We start from the raw sequence: 19,964 nt of genomic DNA on the forward strand, positions 1-19,964 counted from the left end.
CCGCCCCTCCCCCTCCGCCCCCCCCCTCGCCGCGGTGCACGCCGGGAACGGGGCCGCCATTTTGCGTCAGGGCTGGCGGGAAAGGCGGGAAAGAAGGCAGCGGGCAGGCGGCGGGCAGGCACCGAGCGCAGCCCTAGCGCGGCCGCCGCCGCGCACCCCACGCCTCTCAGCGGCCTCGCACGCAGGTAAAGGCGGCGCGGGGCCGGCGGTGGTGTCCGGAGCCGCTCCCGGGGCCGCTCCCGGTACGCGGGGGCATTGGGGGGGGTGTGGGGGGAGCCGAGGTCGCCTGAGGAGAAGCTGCCCCAAGTCCCGCCTTCCGTGTGTAGCCGGCCACTGATTGGTTGCGGGGAGCGGGGACCCCGATTGGCTCCCGCCGCGCGGACCGGCGCGAGGTGATAGGCCGAGGGGTGTGTCAGTCGTTGCGGCGCGGGTGGTTGGCTCCCGCCGAGCGGCGCTGCGGGAGAGGATAGGCGGAGGGGAGTGTCAATCTGCGGGGAGAGTGGGCGGTGCAGCCCCGCTTCTGGCGGCTTACAAACGGATTGGCCGCGCGCCGGCAGCCAACCAGCGAGGCGTTGCGCGGGCACGTGGCCCCGCGCGGCCAATCAGCGTTCAGCGCGGTCAAAAAAAAAAAAAAAAAGAAAATGCTGCGGCGCGAAGACTCTGGGAGTTGTAGTCCAACGGGCTGAGGGGGCGGTGCGGCCTAAGGATGGCGGCGAGGCCTGACGCCCCGCGGCGATGGGCCCGGGTTTTAACGGCCTTCTCTTCCCCCGCAGCCCCTGAGGAGCGGGCAGCATGGCCCGTACGAAGCAGACGGCCCGCAAGTCCACGGGCGGTAAAGCGCCGCGCAAGCAGCTGGCCACTAAAGCGGCCCGCAAGAGCGCCCCGTCCACCGGCGGCGTCAAAAAGCCGCACCGATACCGGTACCGATCGGGGGGGTGATATGAAACCCGTATTGCGGATGGGGTCGGTCCGCCTCTGACGGCAGCCCTGCCTCAGGACGGGAGTGGGGGTGGAGGGAGGGGAGGAGTTGGGATTTTTGAGGGAGTTTCACCGTTTCCGTGCGGTTCGGCCCAGGCCCGGAACTGTGGCGCTGAGGGAGATCCGGCGGTACCAGAAATCGACGGAGCTGCTGATCCGCAAACTGCCCTTCCAGCGCTTGGTGCGTGAGATCGCCCAGGACTTCAAGACCGACCTGCGCTTCCAGAGCGCCGCCATCGGAGCCCTGCAGGTCGGGGGGTGGACATTCGGGCACTGGGGAGAACTTTGGGGCACCGTGAAGACACTGGGGGGGAAACACTGGGGCTCCCGGGAGATGCTGGGAGGCAGGGAGACACTGGGGGGCAGTGGGAAGACAGTGGGGTGCTGGGGAGATGCTGGGGCACTGGGGGTACACTGGGACATCGGGGGCACTTGGGAGACACCGAGGAGACAGGGGTGCTGGGGAGAACACTGGGGCACCAGGTGACATTGGGGTACCGTGAAGGTGCTGGGGAGACACAGGGATGCTGGGGAGAACATTGGGGCAGTGGGGAGATACTTGGATGTGGGGGGACACTGAAGGGCATGTGGGGGCACCAGGGGGACATTGGAGCACCGAGGAGACACTGGGAGGAGAACATTGGGTCATCGTGAAGATACTTGGGGGGGGGGGGAGAACATTGGGGTACTGGGAGATACTGGGATGTGGGGAGACATTGGGGCACTGGGGAGATATTGGGGTCAGAGACAACGGGATGTGGGGAGATACTGGGGAGGGAGATTCTGGGGCACCAAGTAGATACTGGGGGGAGATATCGGGGTATGAGGAGATATTGGGAGGAAGATATTTAGGCTCTAGGGGGGATGTGGGGGCACGGGGAGACCCTGAGGGGGAGATGTTGAACGAGTGGGAAGAGACTGGAGTGTGGGGAAGTGGGGTGGAGGAAGATGATGGGGGGAGATACTGGGGGACACTGGGAGGATAGTGGGGCAGATACTGGGTCACAAGCCCTCCCTGCCCCACCCCGAGGAGCTGCCATCTCTCTCAGTCACCCCAAGCGATCCACGAGCTCGTTAACTCCGGGCTGTAATTAATGCTGACTCCTCACCCCCCCCCCCCCCCCCTCCTCCTGCAGGAGGCGAGCGAGGCGTACCTGGTGGGGCTGTTTGAGGACACCAACCTGTGTGCCATCCACGCCAAACGTGTCACCATCATGCCCAAGGACATCCAGCTGGCACGGCGCATCCGCGGCGAGCGCGCCTGAGGGGGTCAGACCCCAAACCCACCCCATACCCACACTTTGGAGGGGGGGAGTCAGACCCCACACTCGCCCCAAACCCACACCTGGGGTTGGTCAGAAACCAAACCCCCCCCCCCCAAACCCACACATGGGGGTTGGTCAGACCCCAAACCCACCCCATACCCACACATGGGGGGTCGGCCCCCAGACCCCACAGCCCATCCCAAACCCACACCTTGGGGGGAGGAGTCAGACCCCAAACCTCCCCCAAACCCACAGCTGGGGGCGGGGTCAGACCCACAGCCTACCCCAAACCTTTTTTGGGGGGGAGGAAGGGGGGGGAGGTGGTTGATGGGACATTCCCCTTTATTTTTGCCCCTTTTTGTACACTTTTTGCGTTGGGGTTTTCTTTTTGGAGCTGTATTATAGGGTCGTGGGGGGCGCGGGAGGGATTTGTACACAAAATATCGCGCTGGGGGGGGGCTGCACCCTTTGCTCCCCCCCATTCCGCTGTGGGGCAGCTGCTGTGCCCCACATATCCACCATCACCCCCATCCTATACATCGGTCGCGTTCCGCTTTGTACCGGGCCGCGTTCCCCACCCCACTCTGGCACCCAAATAAATAAAACCCTCAATATTCATTAAGCTTTCTTCCTAATTAACCCCATAAATTCCCCCCCCACACACACACAGCCCAAAGCTGAGGGGGATTTTGGGGGCTCTGTGGATGCTGTGCTGTATTGTGGGGGGGTTCCCTTCGCGTGGACCTTTGGCTGTGGGGTTTTTCCTTTCCCTTTTCCGGGGGATTTGCACCCGGATTACCCCGAGGGGGGGGGGGGGGAGTGACGTGATTGCTGCTGACACCCCGGTGGTAAATTTAGTCCCATGTGAGCCACCCTAAGAGGGATTATGGGGCCGGGGGGGGGGTGGTGGCACCTGAGGTCGGCCCCAAGGAATGGCCCTGGAGCTGAGCTGCCCCCCAGGACCCACAGCAGTGCTGCTCTGGGGGAGAACTTAAAACCCCACAATTTTGGGGTCTGCTGCCTTAAACCCCCAACTTTAGGAGCTCTCTGCCTTTAAACCCCACAATTTTGGGGCTTTGCTTCTTAAAACCCCTTAATTTTGGGGTTCACTGCCTTAAAACTCCACCATTTGTGGCTTTTCTACTTACAACCATCGCTGGACAGGACGCTCATGGAGAAATCATGTGTTTATGTTAATTACACAGATTACAAAGGGACTAATTGTGTTTCTTCTCCAGGAGTAGCTGCTGTAGAGCCCCACGGGGCCACTTCAGGACCCCAAAATGCCAAAACAACCCCGAAAACGGTAACAAAAATCATTGGCTGAGTTTTGGGGCACCCCCACCTCCTCGCTATTGGGGTTCAATTGGAGTTTTTGGGTTCCCCTCCGGATTAAAGCCTTCAAGATTGGCACACAGACATGGGGTGGCTTTGGGGTGACCGTGATGTGGGGACACCCCTTCAGTCAGCGGTTCACGCTCAGGATTTGGGGTGAAATCACTCAGATTTGGGGCTCTGCATCTTTTGAGCCTCACCCACCTTTTGGGGGCATTACAGGGATGGGGTATCTCAGTGTGCATCCAGCCCACGGGGACCCCAAAAAGGGGATATTTTGGGGGTCCCACGCTGGGGAGAGGGCAGCCCTGGGTGAATCAATGCTGCATCTGTGCTGCCTCCACCCCCAACCCCCCCCCCCCCCCCCCCCATGCAGGATTAGGGTTAATCAGCCCCAAATCCCCGCGTCTGAAAAACAAACTAATCAGCCCCGGTACAGCACTGCTCCCAGCTGCTGGGGGGGTGGGGTGGGGTCTGGAGGGGGTTACGTTGGGGTCTGGGGGGGCTGCATTGGCATTTTGGGGGTCTGTGTTGGGATTTGGGGACTGCAGCAGGACTGGGGGCTGAATGAGGACTCCATGGGGCCACAGTGGGATTCCCCTCCCCATCTCTGTCCCATGGCCCCCCACCCAGGGGTCCTGTCTCCCCCCCCACCCCCACCTACCCCTGTCCCCATGGGGGGGGCTCTGTGTGTGCCCCCCCCCACCTATGGGTGCACCCAAAAGCCCATTAATTTGCACCCAAATGAGCACCGCTTCCGCACACCTTCGTTGGTCCTATTGAGCGCTGAACGGCCCGGTGTCAGTCCCTGCAATTACACACGGGTTTTAATTAGGGGTGGGGGCATCGATGGGGCTCATGATAACCCCTCACCCGTGCCCCATAGAGGAAACCCCACTCCACCTCCCCATATAATTAATCAGTGGCAATTACAGGGTTGTTACCCCGAAGCCTGGGAAGGGGGGGGGGGGGGGCAGCGCGATGCCCCCACCCGCTCCGCTAACGAGGGATGAGCGCTAATTGCCGGCGGCGGCGGATTAAGCCCCGTCCGGGGCCCAATGTCACCCCGGGGATTAACGGGGGCGGTGACATCACGCGGGGGCTCTACTTAAAGCTCCCCCCGGCGCGGGGACGCCTTCCCACTGCCAGCCCGGACCCCAGCACAGGTAGGACAGCACCGAGGGGTTGGGGGGGTGGTGGGGGTGGGGGGCACCCATGGGTGAGGGATGGAGCCCCCAACTCGGGGAGAGGGTCGCCAGCCCCACAGCGGTGTCCCCAGTCTGTGGGGCATGAGGTGTCCTCAATCTATGGGGCTTGAAGTGTCCCCAGCCTATGGGGCCCATGGTGTCCCCAATTCATGGGGCTTGAGGTGTCCCCAATCTATGGGGCCCATGGTGTCCCCAATTCATGGGGCACGAGGTGTCCCCAGTCTATGAGGCTTGAGGTGTCTCCAGCCTATGGGGCCCATGATGTCTCCAATCTATGGGGCATGAGGTGTCCCCAGTCTATGGGGCCCATGATGTCCCCAGTCTGTGGGGCTGCGCTGTGTTGTGCTGTGCCATGCAGGGCTGCTTTGCACGGCGTCGTGTTGCTCTGTGCTGTGTGCTGTGCTGCAAAGTGTGGGGTTGCTTTGCACTGTACCGCGCTGCATTGCACCATGCAACCGTGCACCATGCCATGCTGCATTGCACCATGCTGCCTCGCACGGTGCAACCTTGCACCACACCATGTTGCACTGCACCATGCAACTTTGCACCATGCTATGTTGTGTCGAACCATGCTACCTTGCACCATGCTGCTTTGCAAAATGGCACTGCACCATGCAACCTTGCACTGTGCCATGCTGCACTGCTGCACGCCGTGTCCCTGCAGCCCAGAGCATGATGTCCTACATCAAGCAGCCCCACTACGCTGTCAATGGGCTGACGCTGGCCGGGCCAGGCATGGATTTGCTGCATTCTGCTGTGGGGTACCCCGGTGAGCAGAGGGGGGGTTGCACAGGAGGGGTTGCATGGGGGGAGGTTGCACAGGAGGGTTGCACGGGGGGGGTTGGACAAGGGGTTGCACAGGGGAGTGCACAGAGTTTGCACAGAGAGTTTGCTTGCGGGGTTTTGCACAGGGAAGTGCACAGTGTTTGCACGTAGGGTTTTGCACTGAGGGTTTGCACAAGGGGGGTTGCACACGGGGTGTTGCATGGGGTATTGCACAGGGTTTGCACGTGGGGTGTTGCACTGAGGGTTTGCACAAGGGGGGTTGCACATGGGGTGTTGCATGGGGTATTGCATAGGGTTTGCACATGGGGTGTTGCACTGAGGGTTTGCAAATGGGGTTGGAAACAAGGGGTTGCAAGGGGAAATGCACAGAGAGATTTGCACAAGGGAGTGCACAGAGTTTGCACATGGGGTGTTGCACTGAGGGTTTGCAAACGGGCTTGGAAGCAAGGGAGCACACGGGGGTGCACAGAGGGTTTGCATGTGGGGTTTTGCACGGAGGGTTTGCACAAGGGGGGTTGCACGTGGGGTTTTGTGCACAGGGCGTTGCACGGAGGGGTTTGCAGGGGGGACGTTGCACAGGAGCTGCACAGGTGGGGCTGTTTGCATGGGGTGGGGGGGGTTGTTTTGCAGCCACCCCCCGGAAGCAGCGCCGTGAGCGCACCACGTTCACGCGGGCGCAGTTGGACATCCTGGAGGCTCTGTTTGCCAAAACGAGGTACCCCGACATCTTCATGAGGGAGGAGGTGGCCCTGAAGATCAACCTGCCTGAGTCCCGCGTGCAGGTGGGTGTGCGTGCACCCACGTGTGCAAAATGGGGTTGAGTGCACCCATGTGGGCAAAACGGGGTCCTGAGTGCACCCCCATGGGCAAAACGGGGTCCTGAGTGCACCCATGTGGGCAAAAGTGGATTCTGGGTGCACCCATGTGTGCAAAACGGGGTCCTGAGTGCACCCACATGTGCAAAACAGGGTCCTGAGTGCACCCATCGTGCAAAACGGGGTCCTGAGTGCAACCACGTGCAAAAACTGGATCCTGAGTGCACCCACGTGTGCAAAATGAGGGTCCTGCATGCAGAAGGGCTTTGCATGCACCCACGTGTGCACTCATGGGGGTCCCGTGTGTGCGGTTGGTGCTCAGTGCATCCATGCACGCAGCTCCATGCACACACACGTGCACACACGGGGGGTTCAGCCCAGCGCACGCCCCGCACACCCAGCTCTGTGCACGCACACGGCCTGGAGTTGGTGCTCAGTGCACGCAGGTGGGTGTGCACGAGGGTTGGTGCTCAGTGCATGCACACACGTGGACAAGCAGCTCGATGCATGCGCACGCATGTGGGTCTGCATCTGGCTGCATGCGCACGCGTGTGCACACTCAGCACGTGCATCTGGCTGCATGCACACACGCGTGTGCACACTCGAGACACGCAGCTGGCTGCATGCACACACACGTGGCTCTGCAGCTGGCTGTACGCGCACACCCAACACCTGCAGCTGGCTGCACACACACGCTTGTGCACACCCGGGCCGCTCTGCTGGCTGCACACACACACGTACACACACACACACACACACACACACACACGTGGCCTTGCAACTGGCTGCACACACACACACACACACACAGCCTTGCAGCTGGCTGCACACACACACACACACACAGACACACACACGCACATACACACACACACACAGAGACACACAAACACATACACATACACACACACACACAGCCTTGCAGCTGGCTGCACACACACACAGACACACACACATACACACAGCCTTGCAGCTGGCTGCACACACACACACACACACATACACACACACACACACACAGACACACACACACACACAAACACACACACACACACACATACACACAGCCTTGCAGCTGGCTGCACACACACACACATACATACACACACACAAACACACACACACACAAACACACACACAGACACACACAGACACACACGCACACACACACACACACATACACACAGCCTTGCAGCTGGCTGCACACACACACACAAACACACACACACAAACACACACACACACACACACACAAACACACACACACACACATACACACAGCCTTGCAGCTGGCTGCACACACACACACACACATACAGACACACACACACAAACACACACACACACACATACAGACACACACACACAAACACACACCCACACCCACACACAGACACACACACACACACACACACACAGACACACACACACACACCCACACCCACACCCACACACAGACACACCCCCACCCCCACCCGTGCGCACTCCCACCCCCTCCCCGTGCCTCAGTTTCCCCCCCCGCCCGCAGGTGTGGTTCAAGAACCGCCGCGCCAAGTGCCGCCAGCAGCAGCAGCAGAGCAGCGGGCAGCCCAAGGCGCGCCCGGCCAAGAAGAAGCCGACGCCGCCCCGAGAAGCCCCGAACGACGCCGGGGGGGCCGGGCCGTACAGCCCCACGCAGCCCGGCCCCGCGGGGACCCCCGGCTCCGCCGCCCCCGTCTCCATTTGGAGCCCGGCCTCCATCTCTCCCGTGCCGGACCCGTTGGCCGCCGGCAGCGCTCCGGGTTTGCCGCGTTCCGCTCCGTTCTCCGCCGCTCCGTACAACCAAACGGCGCCCTACGGGCAGAGCTACGGCGGGTCGGCCGCCTACTTCGGGGGCCTGGACTGCGGGGCGTACCTCTCCCCCATGCACCCTCCGCTGGGGGCTCCCGGCGCTGCTCTCAGCCCCCTGGGGGCACCCATGGGCGCTCACCTGACGCCCTCCCCCGCCGCTCTGTCCGGGCAGAGCTTCGGGGCGGGGTTGGGCTTCGGGGCGGTGGATTGCTTGGAGTACAAAGAGCAGGCGGGAGCGTGGAAGCTCAACTTCAACGCGGCCGATTGCCTGGACTACAAGGAGCAGAGCTCCTGGAAGTTCCAGGTGTTGTGAGGGGGGAGGAGAGACGGGGGGTGGGTGTGTGTGTGTGGGGGGGGGGTGAATTGGGGAGGTGGGCGGCCCCGGGGGTCGGGGTGGCTCTGCATGGACTGGAGTTGGGGTGCGCAGAGTGCATGGAGCGGCCCCGGGGGTGCAGCAGCCCCAAAGGATGCGGCATCCCTGCATGGAGCGTTGCTAAGAAACAGAGCATCCCTGCATGGAGCGTTGCTAAGAAACAGAGCATCCCTGCATGGAGCATCCCCTGGGGACACAGCATCCCTGCATGGAGCATCCCCGGGACATGCAACATCCCTGCATGGAGCATCCCTAAGGGTCACAGTATCCCTGCGTGGAGCATCCCTGCATGGAGCACCCCCAGGACGTGCAATATCCCTGCATGGAGCACCCCCAGGACTTGCAGCGTCCCTGCGTGGAGCGTTGCTAAGAAACAGCATCCCTGCACGGAGCGTCACTGTGGAACACAGCACTGCTGCATGGAGCATTCCTGCGTGGGGCATCCCCAAAGAATGCAGCATTGCTGCGTGGAGCATCATTGCATGGAGCATCTCCAGGACACACAGCATCCCTGCGCGGGGCGTCTCTAAGGAGTGCAGCATCCCTGTGTGGGGTTTCCCTGCATGCATCACCCGCAGGGGGTGGAGGATCTCTGCATGCAGCGCCCTTGCTTGGAGCAGCCCTAAGGAACACAGCACCCCTGCATGGAGCACCCCCAGGACGTGCAGCACCTCCGCATGGAGCATCCCCAAAGAATGCAGCACCCCTGCATGGAGCACCTTTGAATGCAGCATCCCGAAGGAGTGCAGCATCCCCGCACGGGCTGTCCCTGCATGCATCGCCCTCAGGGTGTGGAGGACCTTTGCATGCAGCGTCCCTGCTTGGAGCGGCCCTGCACGGCGCATCCCCAGGACGTGCAGCGTCTCTGCATGGTGCATCCCTAAGGAACGCAGCGTCCCTGCAGAGCATTCCCAGTGGTTGCAGCATCGCTGCACGGCGCATCCCTCAGGACTGCAGCAGCCTTGCAATCCCTGCATCCCTGCACTCTGCACCCCAGCTTGGAGCATCCCCCCCGCGGCGCATCCCTGCAGCACAGCCCATCCCTGCGCGCTGCAGCTCTGCGTGGACCACCCTTGTGGTGTTGAGCGCTGCACCTGCAGCATGCAGCGCCCTTGCAACACATTGTGACGCCTTTTGCACCGCTGAGCACCTTTGCAGCTGGTTGGTATGGATGCACCTCTGCAGCACAGAGCGTGCACCCAGCACAGAGCATCCTTGCAACGTGTTGCAACGCACCCTTGCGGCACAGAGCACCGTTGCAGCATGGAGCACCTTTGCAGCTGCTTGGCATGCAGCTCTGCAGGGTGGAGCACGCATCCAGCACGGAGCAGCCTTGCAAGCTGTTGCACTGCACCCTTGCAGCACAGAGCATCGTTGCAGTGCAGTGCATCGCTGCACAAACTGACGTTGCCCCCCTTCTTCCCCCCCCCCCCCATTGCAGCTCCGCAGCGGAGGAGAGCGCAGAGGAGAGGAAAAGGCTTTAAAAACAAACAAACAAAAGGAATTAATCATAATTAAAACAAAGTGCAAACGAAGGGGGGGGACCTCGCGGTGTCATTAATTAAGGTGCCCCCCCCCCCCCCCCCCCCCCCCATCCCTCCTCCCTCCCCCTCGGTTTATTTCTGCTGATCTCATTTAGCAAACGGGGGCGGCGGTGAATTAAGAGGGATTAATTAATTACGGCCCCGGTGACAAATTGGTCGGCGATGGCGGGTGACAGCGGCTGGGGGGGGGGGGGGGGGGGGGGGCTCTAATTAGAGAGCGGTGATTAATTGCTGCGTGCAACGCTGTGCTGTGCAGCCTCGTGCAGTGCAGTGCAGTGCATTGTGCTGCAGTGCTGTGCTATGGGAAAAGGGGGGATGGGGGGGGAGGGGGGAGGAAAGGGGGCGGGGGGGGGAAGAGGGGGGGGCAGAAAAATGTGTGTTACCCTTTAACCTCTCAATCCGCCCCGAAATGCTGCTTAAATCCCTTCAGAGCTGATCCGGTGATGCAAAGGGGGGGGGGGGGGGGGGGCATGTGGGGGTCGCAGGGTTTGCTGGGGGGCTGCGTATATTGGGGGGGGGGGGGGCGTATATTGGGGGAGCCCTGGGTTTTACTGTGGGGGGGGGGGGTTCCATTTGGAGGTCCCATTTTTTGCTGGGGGGGGAGAGGGGGCTGTGAGCTCTGGGATCAGAGGGGGGGGGGCTTTTCTGGGGGGCTTCATGCGCTTGGGGGGGGTCCCGTGGTTTAATGGGGGGGGGGGGGGGGTCCCAGGCTTTTCTGAGGGCTCTTTGCACTCGGAGGGGGGGCTGCGCGATTGGGGGTCTCATTTTTCCTCGGGGGGGGCTCCGTGTTTCAGCCCCCCCACAATGGGTGGGTCGGGATAGGGGTCCCTCCCCCCATATGCTGAGGCTGTGCCCCCCCAGGGCGCTGCTGTGCAGATGGAGCCGTAATCCGCTCTTAGCTGGGGGGAGGGGGGGGGGAGGGCTAAGCCCGGTTTAAGGGCCCTAATGAAGGGGATAAGGGGGGGGGAACCGCCCGGGGGGGCACAGTGGGGACCGGGGGGGGGGGGAGGGGGGTCCCACGTGGAGTGCGTCGCCCCATTGTGCGCCATGTGGGGGCTACAGGAACCCGGGGGGGGGGGGGTTGGGGACCCCATTAAGGGCTGGGTGATCCCAGTGAGGCTCATGGGACCACATTGGGGGTCTCAGGGATCACCTGAAGGGCCGTAGGACCCCCATGAGGTCCACGGAACCCCGCAAAGGGCCTTCGGGACCCCAATGACAGCCGTGGGACCCCAATGAAGGGGACACAGGTGAGGTACTGGGACCCCATTGGTGGCTGTGAGAGCCCAGCGCGGGGCTCTGGACCCCGTTATGGGCCTTTGTCCCACTGAGGGCAGCAGGACCCCGCTAAGGGCATTGGGACTCCCATTAAGTGCCTCTGGGACCGCCCATTAAGGCCCTTCGGATCCCACTGAAGCCTTTTAGGACCCAGAGAGTCCCCCGGGGGCGGAAGTGCGGTGCGGGCGGGGTCTAGACCGGAAGTCTCGCGTCGCGTCGTGATGACGTGACAAGATGGCGGCGGCGTTAGCGGTAGGTACGGCCCTGTCACCTCGGAGACGTCCTGGGAGGGGGCGGGAGGGCAGCAATTAGTGCTTAATTAAAGGAAATGTTCCCTCTGCAGCCGCTGTGTGCGGCTCGGTGGGGTCTGAGTCGGGGGGCGGCCTAAAGGGGTTTATTTGGGGGGGATTGGGTGCACGCTCTGACCCGGGGCCGGAGGCGTTGGGGGGGGGGGAGGGGACGGAGTGGGGGACACTTTGGGGGGGGGGTCACAGGAATGGGGATGGTGAGTTGGGGGAGCGGGAGGGGGGGGGTAGGACAGGGGAGGAGATGCCATAGAGACAGGTGGGGACACTTGGGGGGGTTCGCTGAGGTTTGGGGGGGGGAACGGAGGGTTGGGGGCACCGCTGCTCTCTCCCGCAGATACGGGGGCTCCGGGGGGGTCGAATCCCGCCGCCCCCCCACCCCACCGGGCCGCTCCGTGGGGCCGCTTCGGGGGCGCTGCAGCGTTTGGGGGAGTGGTTCTACGAAGTGGAGGTGGTGTTGGGGTGGGCGGAGCGGCTGCGGCGGCGGCGGCTGCGAAGGAAGAACGCGTATGTGGGGCGGGGACCCCCCGTGGGGCAGCGCTGACGTGGGGGGGGGCGGGGGGGGGGGTTAAGGCCCCCAACTGTGGGAGGAAATGGGAGAGGGTGAAGTCGGTCCTTCCGCATATGGGGTTGGGGTCCCTCATATTGGGGGGGGGACGACGTGGGGTGGGGGATATATTATGGCCCCCTCCCCATGGGGTGAAGGCAGAGGGGTGGGATCTGCCCCCATATATTGGGGGGGTGGGGGGGTTACGATTTTGGGGGGACACATTGGGATCCTTGAACGCAGGGGATGAAGGTTGGGGGGGCTCAGGGGGGAAAGGATGTTGGGATCCCCTCTTTTGTGGGGTGGAGAGGTGGGAACTCCCCATAATTTGGGGGGGACGAATTAGGGCCCCCTTCCCCGGGGGGGCTGAAATCGGGGGTCCCATTCCCCCTCTGCTCGCACCCCATGGCTCAGATCAGCCTCTTCTTCTAAGAAGGGCGGGGGGGGGGGGTTTGGATCGGGGCCTCCCCACCCCACACAGCCCCCCCCCCCCCCCCCCCCCCAGGCACTACAGCTTCATCCAGAGCCTGCATGGCCACAACGTGGCGGCCGCCTGCTTCGCCATGTCATGCGGCGGGAGGGTGAGGTGAGCCCCCCCACCCCCAACCTTCTGACCTCCCCCTGGGGGTGCGGACCCCCCCCCCTCCCCTTTATTTTTGCTCCCTGATGCTGTTCCCCTCCGTAGATTTGAAGGCCAGCAGCGCTGGCTCTGTGCAGACTCCCGCGGGCGTTGGAGCCCCGAAGTGCTGCAGTTCCACCACGTCCCCGTGGTGGCCGTGGACCTCAGCGGCTCTCAGCTCACCTACGACGGTTTGGACAACTTCGGTGAGACCCCCCCCCTCCCCAGGGACACCCCCGGACCCCACAGCCTCCCCTAAACACCCTTCTTTTGCCCCCCCCCCCCCCCCCCAAAGTGCTGCTGACGAAGCTGCAGCACCTGGACCTGAGCGGGTGCCCCCACGTGGACGATTGGGCGCTGGGGCGGCTGCACGTCTTTGGGGACAGCCTGCAGGAGCTGTCGGTGGCGCGGTGTCCCCGGGTCACAGAGAGGGGATTGGCCACGCTGCATCAGCTGCCGTGAGTGTGGGGAGGGGGGGTCAGCTTGGGGGGGAGGGGGGGGAGCATCTCCCACCGCTGAGCAGGGATGTGGACACCCCCCGAGCACAGGGATGGGGGTCTCAGTGTCACCCCCTTAACGTGGGGCAGGGATGGGGGTCTCAGCATCACCCCGAGCACAGGGATGGGGATGGGGGTCTCAGCGTCACCCCCTTAACGTGGGGCAGGGATGGGGGTCTCAGCATCACCCCGAGCACAGGGATAGGGATGGGGATGTGGGTCTGTCACCCCTGTAACGTGGGGACAGGGATGGGGGTCTCAGTGTCACGCAGCAGTGGGGATGGGGACCTCAGCATCGCCCCGAGCACAGGGATGGGGGTCTCAGTGTCACCCTCTGAGCACGGGGTCGTGGATGGGGACCCACAGTGGGGCTGTCCTATGTGTCCCCCCCCCCAGGAAGCTGCGGTGCCTGGACGTTGGGGGGCTGGCGGTGCAGAGCCCGGGGCTGCTGCGCATTCTGCTGGAGGAGATGCTGCCACAGTGCCGGGTGTTGGGCATGGAGATGGAGGAGGGGGACCCCCCAGAGGCCCCCCCGGAGCTGGGACAGCCCCCCCCCCTCTGTGACAGCGCTGTGATTGGAGGGAGGGTGGTCCCGAAGTGGCATTAAATGCACTGTGGTCGCTCTGCTCTGTCTGAGGGTTTGGGGTTCACGCTGCGGTCCGGGGGCACCCCAGGGGTTTTGTTTTTGGGGGGGTGGGGGGTGGGTGGGGAGGAGAGTCAGGCTAATGCCCCAAAGCCCCCCCAAGGAGTTGATTTGCCCCCTCCCAGCGGGTCGCTCCACTTCCAAGAGGAGCTAATCCCCCCCAGTGGGTTAATTACCCCTCCAAGGAGGGTTAGTTCCCCCAAAGAGGGCTCATTGCCCCCCCAGGGGGTTAATTGCCCCCTCCGAGGGGATTTGTGCCCCCTGAAGACAGCTAACTGCCCCCCCACCGGGTCGGTGACCCCACAGAGGCTCCATTCCCCCCAAAAAGAGCTCAGTTCTGCCCCTCTTCCCCCCCCCCCCCCCCCCCAAACCTTTGCTCTGCAGTTGAGGCGGACGCGCAGCCACGTTTATTGGCAGAGCACATCCCCAGAAGGGTGGGCGGGGGGGGTCCCATTAAGGTGTGGGTCCCGGGGGTGGGGGTGCGAGGCGGGGGGGGGGTCTCACTTCTCGTAGAGCTCCATGGGGTAATGCTCCCCGTAGTGCTGCAGGTGGCGCTCCAGGGCCGCGCGCTGCCGGCGCAGGTTGGGGGGCATCTCGCGGTACACATCGGAGAAGAGGTGCTGAGGGTTGGGTTTGGGTTTGCGCTCCGCCTGCTCGAACGCCTCCATCACCTGCGGGGGGGATGGGGGGAATAACCCCGAACCCGCCGCCGTCCGACCCCACATGGGGGGCGGGGAGGGGGGGTTGGGGTGTTGTGAGTACGGATAGAGCGGGTCTGGGGCGTCACGGGTGTGTGTATTCAGTGTTTGGGGTGTCATACGTGGATACGGCGTGTTTGGGGTGTCACACGTGTATGGTACGTGTTTGGGGTGTCACACGTGTATGGTACGTGTTTGGGGTGTCACACGTGTATGGTACGTGTTTGGGGTGTCATACGTGTATGGTACATGTTTGGGATGTCACACATGTATGGTACGTGTTTGGGGTGTCACACGTGTGTGGTGTGTGTGTTTGAGGGCTGTTACACGCGGCTGTAACACACGTGGGGCGCCCCACACGTGGACGTAACGCACTTCAGGTGCTACGAGCACAGCCAGAACACGCACGGACACCCCTTCCTGTACTGTACCCCCAGGGGGCCCCCCCACACCACGAGGACCCCCATATCTCCCCAAAGGACCCCCCCACACCACGAGGACCCCCATATCTCCCCAAAGGACCTCCCTCACACCACGAGGACCCCCATATCTCCCCAAAGGACCCCCCCCCACACCACGAGGACCCCCATATCTCCCCAAAGGACCTCCCCCACACCACGAGGACCCCCATATGTCCCCAAAGGACCCCCCCCACACCACGAGGACCCCCATATCTCCCCAAAGGACCTCCCCCACACCACGAGGACCCCCATATGTCCCCAAAGGACCCCCCCCCACACCACGAGGACCCCCGTGGGCCTCCCCACCCCCCCCCCCCCGCCCACCTTTTTGCGGGAGCTCTTCCTCCAGCCCTTCTCCTGCTCCTCGTCCCACCAGCCCCGGCCCTGCATGTAGTGCCGCAGCCGGGAGATGGGGTGGTCCTGTTTGTCCCAGTAGTTCACCTCGTCCACAGAGCGGTAGGCGGAGCTGTCGTCGCTGGTGCTGTGGTGGCCGATGCTGGGGGGGGGGTTGGGGGGGGGTCAATGGGGGGTTTGGGGTGGGGGAGGGGATTATTGGGGGGTTTTGGGGTGGGGAGAGGGGATATGGGGATAATGGGGTGTAACTTGGAGGGGTGACGGTGGTCACTGAGTGGTGCGTGATGCCGGGGGGGTTAATGGGGGGGTGTTTGGGGTGGGGGGGTACTGGGGGGGCAATGGGGAAGGTGCAATGGGGGGGTAGAAGGGTGCAGTGAGGGAACTGTGGGGGGTAATGGGGTGCAGTGGGAATGAAGGGGGGGTCACATGATACAGTGGGGGTAACGGAGCAGTAATGGGGTACAATGGGGTGGGAAAGGAATGAGGGGGGGGCACGGGGTGTTGTGATGGGGGTGCAGTGGGAATGAGGGGGGTCATGGGGCAGTAATGGGGTGCAGTGGGAACGAGGGGGGGGTCACAGTGCAGTAATGGGGTGCAGTGGGAACGAGGGGGGGGTCATGGGGCAGTAATGGGGTGCAGTGGGAACGAGGGGGGGTCACAGTGCAGCAATGGGGTGCAGGGAATGAGGGGGGGTCATGGGGCAGTAATGGGGTGCAGTGGGAATGAGGGGGGGGTCATGGGGCAGAAATGGGGCGCAGTGGGAACGAGGGGGGGTCATGGGGCAGAAATGGGGTGCAGTGGGAACGAGGGGGGTCATGGGGCAGTAATGGGGTGCAGTGGGAACGAGGGGGGGGTCATGGGGCAGCAATGGGGCGCAGTGGGAATGAGGGGGGGTCATGGGGCAGCAATGGGGCGCAGTGGGAATGAGGGGGGGTCATGGGGCAGTAATGGGGTGCAGTGGGAATGAGGGGGGTCATGGGGCAGCAATGGGGCGCAGTGGGGGGGTTGCAGCGGGGTTGGGATGTGCAGTAGAGCCAATGTGGGGCGCAGGGGGGGTAACGCGGTGCCGTACTGAGGTGCAACGGGAGCAGCGGGTGGGAAATGGGGCGCAGGGAGGGGGTGGGAGAGGAATAAGGGGGCGGGGGGGCAGCGGTGGGGTTGTGGGGGGGCGGTGGGGGGGGGGGGGCCGTACCGATACGTCATGGCCTCGATGAGGAACGGTTGGTTCTCGGCCACGGCGCGGCGCCGCGCCTCCTTGGTGGCGTTGTACACAGCGAAGACGTCGTTGCCGTCCACGCGGATGGACATCAGCCCATAGCCCGGACCCCGCGCCGCTACGGGGCGGACAGACGTGGGGGTGACGCCCCCCACTGTGCCCCAAACCCCCCCCCCCAAAGCACCCCCCTCCTCCCCATCTCACCGATGCCGTCCCCCCGGTACTGCTCGGAGGTGGGGGTGGAGATGGCGTAACCGTTATTGCGGCAGAAAAAGACGATGGGGCACTCGAGGGTGGCGGCGAAGTTGAAGCCGGCGTGGGCGTCCCCTTCGCTGGCCGCCCCCTCCCCAAAATAGCAGATGACCGCCCGGCTGGCGTCCGCTCGCTTGATGGCGTAGGCGGCCCCCACGGCTGTGGGGAGAGGGGGGGTCAGGCGAGGGTCTGAGGGGGGCGGGGAGGGGGCGAAGTGAGGGGTGAGGGGGGCTATGGGGGGGGGATCGTGGGAGGGGGTGGTAAAAAGGAGGCCGTGGTGGATGGGCTGGGGGTCCTGGGGAGGTGTGGGGGGGTTATAGGGGGTCCTGGGGAGATGTAGGAGTGTTATGGGGGCTCCTGGAGAGGTGTGAGGGGGTTCTGGGGGGCTGTGGGGGTCCTGAGGAGGTGTGGGGGGATTCTGGGGGGTCCTGGGGAGGTGTAGGGGGGTTATGGGGGTCCTGAGGAGGTGTGGGGGAGTTCTGGGGGGTCCTGGGGAGGTGAGAGGGGGTCCTGGGGGGTCACCTTGTGGGATCTGCGTGGCCAGAGGGGACGAGATGGTGACGAAGTGGCGCTCGCGGCAGCCGTAGTGCACGGGCATCTGCCGGCCGCGGCCGGGGTCGCTGGCATTGCCGTAGCACTGAGCCATGAAGAGGTCCAGGGGGTACCCCCGGTACATCAGCACCCCTGCGGAGGGGGGAACGGGGAGAGGAAAAAAGAAACACCCCACCCCCCCCAATTTTTGGTTACTTCCCTTCTGAACAGGAAAGGATTCGCCCCGTTGGGGGCGCGCGGCCTCACCCGCCTCGCGGTACTGCCCGAACACCAGGTCGGTGTCGTCCAGCGCCGCCGCGCTGCCCACGTGCGTCCCCTCCTCGCCATAGTTGGTCATATAGAAGGAAATGCGGCCCTGGGGGGGGCACGCGGGGGTCGGGGGGGCACAAATCGGGCTGTGCGCCCCCCCTCTCCCCCCCCCCCGGCCCCACAGCTCACCCCCTACCTGCCGCTGGGACTCGTAGAGGATGCGGTCCATGGTGTTGAGGAGCGTCATGGTCTTGTAGAGCTTCAGCACCAGCTCCTTGGGCAGCTGTGGGGCACACGCGTGTCACACGCGTGTTTGGGGTGTCGCAGGTGGGGGTGTGGCGCGTGTAGGGTGTCACGGGGCCGGCTGCTGGGTGCTGGGGGTGTCAGACCCATTGGTGTGACACGGGTGAGGCGTCACAGGGATGGATGTAACACGCTTGGGACATGGAGCTGGCATGTTTGGGGTGTAACATACATCTATGTGGCATGTTTGAGGCGTAACATACATCTACGTGGAACGTTTGGGGTGTAACACGCATGTATGTGGCATGTTTAGAGCAGCGCATGCCTGAGCATTTCACGTTAAGGATGTCACACGCAGAGCTGTGACACGTGTGGGCTGTCACATCCACGCACAGACACATTGGTAGAGCTACATACATGAACACAGCGTGCATCGCGTGTCCTACACACGGATGTGGCGCGGTTGGGGTGTAACATGCATGGATCTGGCATGTGAGGGGTATCATGTGTGTGCATAGCATGTTTGGGGGCCACACAGCATGACATGGGGTGTGTGGGGTGTCACACACATGGCCGTGGTGTGTTGGTGGTGGCACACACATGGACACGGCGTGTTGGTGGTGGCACACACACAGACGTGGCATGTTCACGGTGTCACACACACGGACATGGCGTGTTCACGGTGTCACACACACGGCCGTGGCGTGTTGGTGGTGTCACACTACAGGACGTGGGGTGTTGGTGTGTCACACAGCCGGCTGTGACACATCGGGGTGCCCCCCTCACCTGGGGGTCCTCGCTGGGGCTGACGATGTGGCCCTGGCGGTCCATGACGCGGTACACGGGGATCCCGGAGATGACGTTGGGTTGGATGAACTCCAGGCGGTCGGCGAACTCAGCCGAGGCTCCGGGGAACTGCGGCTTCTCCTCCAGGGACGGGAAATCCCGCTGTGGGGTCACCCCGTGTCACCACCGGGACCCAAAAGCCACTCCTCCCCCCCCCCCCCAAAAAAAGGGCCCCGCACCGCCCCACACACAGCACTCTGTGCGGCCAATGGGGGGGTGGAGGGTTGGAGAGAGGGAGAGGGCGATGGGGGGAATGGGAACTGGGGACGGGGGGATGGGATATGGGGATATGGGGATGTGGGGATGGGATATGGGGATGGGATGTAGGGACATGGGGACACGGGAGTAGAATATAGGGACGTGAAGATGGGATGTAGAGACATAGGGATGGGATAGAAGAACACAGAACACAGAGATGTCAGATGGGATATAGGGATACGGGGACATGGGGATGCGGGGACATGGAGATGGGATATAGGGACATAGGGATATATGGGTGTGGGGGCACAGGGAAGGGATGTGGGGTTGGGATATGGGGACATGGGGACACGAGGTGGGATGTAGGAATATGGGGACACGGGAACAGGGGGACACAGGGATGGGATGCAGGAACATAGGGGTAGGGTATATGGATGGGGGGACACAGGGATGGGATGCAGGAACATAGGGGTATATGGATGGGGGGACACAGGGATGGGATGTGGGGATGGGATACGGGGACATGGCGACGTAGGGACACGGGGACACGGCGCTGGGACACCGGGCTGCAGGGACACTGCGACACGGCGGGGACGGCCATGAGACCCCGGCCCCCCCCGCCCCGCCCCGCCCCGCCCCACTCACGGCGGTGCCGAGGCCTCGCCCCGCTCTCCCCGGAGCCGCCCTCAGGAGCCGCCCCCGCAGCGCCCTCAGCGCCAGCGCCGCCATCTTGTGAGGGGCGAGACGACCGGCGGGCGGAAGTTGCCTCAGGGAGGGCGGAAGTCGCCTCAAGGCGGGAGGAAGTTCCTCTCAGAGGAGCCGGAAGCTGCCTCAGAACGAGCGGAAGTTCCCTCATCGCGGCCGGAAGCGGC

At 63.4% G+C, this 19,964-nt stretch overlaps 5 protein-coding genes across 6 annotated transcripts; 4 read left to right on the forward strand and 1 right to left on the reverse strand.

Moving 5' to 3' along the window:
- The first annotated feature begins 68 nt into the window (after positions 1–68).
- LOC100859629 (histone H3.3-like) lies at positions 69–2,861 on the forward strand. Its single transcript, XM_025144522.3, has 4 exons — positions 69–185; positions 774–920; positions 1,075–1,228; positions 2,115–2,861. Exons 2-4 carry the CDS (start codon positions 793–795, stop codon positions 2,241–2,243), a joined length of 411 nt encoding a protein of 136 aa, XP_025000290.1. The 5' UTR covers positions 69–185; positions 774–792; the 3' UTR covers positions 2,244–2,861.
- Positions 2,862–4,597: 1,736 nt separating this feature from the next.
- On the forward strand, positions 4,598–10,125 carry OTX5 (orthodenticle-related homeobox 5). 2 transcript variants are annotated; one of them, NM_001301787.2, is made up of 4 exons: positions 4,598–4,744; positions 5,451–5,555; positions 6,203–6,354; positions 7,916–10,125. In NM_001301787.2, the coding sequence occupies exons 2-4, from the start codon at positions 5,459–5,461 to the stop codon at positions 8,528–8,530; spliced, it is 864 nt and encodes a 287-aa protein (NP_001288716.1). In that variant the 5' UTR covers positions 4,598–4,744; positions 5,451–5,458; the 3' UTR covers positions 8,531–10,125. The 2 variants fall into 2 exon arrangements, with proteins under 2 accessions (NP_001288716.1, XP_040511023.1); XM_040655089.1 differs by lacking the exons at positions 4,598–4,744; positions 5,451–5,555 and having other exon boundaries at positions 5,612–6,354.
- On the forward strand, positions 8,621–10,125 carry LOC124416939. The gene is made up of 2 exons (XM_040655141.1): positions 8,621–8,766; positions 8,947–10,125. The coding sequence occupies exons 1-2, from the start codon at positions 8,621–8,623 to the stop codon at positions 9,716–9,718; spliced, it is 918 nt and encodes a 305-aa protein (XP_040511075.1). The 3' UTR covers positions 9,719–10,125.
- A 1,510-nt stretch (positions 10,126–11,635) lies between these two features.
- Positions 11,636–14,013, forward strand: ATP5SL (ATP5S like). Its single transcript, XM_015274099.4, has 6 exons — positions 11,636–11,664; positions 12,055–12,224; positions 12,770–12,850; positions 12,950–13,089; positions 13,179–13,341; positions 13,777–14,013. Exons 1-6 carry the CDS (start codon positions 11,647–11,649, stop codon positions 13,985–13,987), a joined length of 783 nt encoding a protein of 260 aa, XP_015129585.3. The 5' UTR covers positions 11,636–11,646; the 3' UTR covers positions 13,988–14,013.
- Positions 14,014–14,407: 394 nt separating this feature from the next.
- On the reverse strand, positions 14,408–19,845 carry BCKDHA (branched chain keto acid dehydrogenase E1, alpha polypeptide). Its single transcript, XM_025144505.3, has 9 exons — positions 19,738–19,845; positions 18,835–18,996; positions 18,002–18,088; positions 17,803–17,911; positions 17,527–17,688; positions 16,957–17,163; positions 16,729–16,870; positions 15,507–15,678; positions 14,408–14,694 (listed from the first exon to the last, which is right to left on the reverse strand). The coding sequence occupies exons 1-9, from the start codon at positions 19,819–19,821 to the stop codon at positions 14,524–14,526; spliced, it is 1,296 nt and encodes a 431-aa protein (XP_025000273.1). The 5' UTR covers positions 19,822–19,845; the 3' UTR covers positions 14,408–14,523.
- Between the last annotated feature and the right edge of the window lie 119 nt (positions 19,846–19,964).

Source organism: Gallus gallus, chromosome 38, assembly GCF_016699485.2.
Source record: "Gallus gallus isolate bGalGal1 chromosome 38, bGalGal1.mat.broiler.GRCg7b, whole genome shotgun sequence".
Classification (NCBI taxonomy): Eukaryota; Metazoa; Chordata; class Aves; order Galliformes; family Phasianidae; genus Gallus; species Gallus gallus.

What these genes read in the sequence shown, in the direction of transcription:
- LOC124416939 (XM_040655141.1), top strand. Translation starts at nt 8,621, where the DNA reads ATGGACTGGAGTTGGGGTGCGCAGAGTGCATGGAGCGGCCCCGGGGGT. An exon ending in AGAAACAGAGCATCCCTGCA is followed by an intron (nt 8,767 to 8,946) that starts TGGAGCATCCCC and finishes AGCGTCCCTGCG; the next exon opens with TGGAGCGTTGCTAAGAAACA.
- ATP5SL (XM_015274099.4), top strand. An exon ending in TCATGCGGCGGGAGGGTGAG is followed by an intron (nt 12,851 to 12,949) that starts GTGAGCCCCCCC and finishes TCCCCTCCGTAG; the next exon opens with ATTTGAAGGCCAGCAGCGCT. An exon ending in GCCACGCTGCATCAGCTGCC is followed by an intron (nt 13,342 to 13,776) that starts GTGAGTGTGGGG and finishes CCCCCCCCCCAG; the next exon opens with GAAGCTGCGGTGCCTGGACG.
- BCKDHA (XM_025144505.3), bottom strand. Translation starts at nt 19,821, where the DNA reads ATGGCGGCGCTGGCGCTGAGGGCGCTGCGGGGGCGGCTCCTGAGGGCG. An exon ending in GGCGAGGCCTCGGCACCGCC is followed by an intron (nt 18,997 to 19,737) that starts GTGAGTGGGGCG and finishes GTGACCCCACAG; the next exon opens with CGGGATTTCCCGTCCCTGGA. An exon ending in GCCCCAGCGAGGACCCCCAG is followed by an intron (nt 18,089 to 18,834) that starts GTGAGGGGGGCA and finishes TGTGCCCCACAG; the next exon opens with CTGCCCAAGGAGCTGGTGCT.
- LOC100859629 (XM_025144522.3), top strand. Translation starts at nt 793, where the DNA reads ATGGCCCGTACGAAGCAGACGGCCCGCAAGTCCACGGGCGGTAAAGCG. An exon ending in AAAAAGCCGCACCGATACCG is followed by an intron (nt 921 to 1,074) that starts GTACCGATCGGG and finishes GGTTCGGCCCAG; the next exon opens with GCCCGGAACTGTGGCGCTGA. An exon ending in CCGCCATCGGAGCCCTGCAG is followed by an intron (nt 1,229 to 2,114) that starts GTCGGGGGGTGG and finishes CTCCTCCTGCAG; the next exon opens with GAGGCGAGCGAGGCGTACCT.
- OTX5 (XM_040655089.1), top strand. Translation starts at nt 5,875, where the DNA reads ATGGGGTGTTGCACTGAGGGTTTGCAAATGGGGTTGGAAACAAGGGGT. An exon ending in TGCCTGAGTCCCGCGTGCAG is followed by an intron (nt 6,355 to 7,915) that starts GTGGGTGTGCGT and finishes CCCCGCCCGCAG; the next exon opens with GTGTGGTTCAAGAACCGCCG.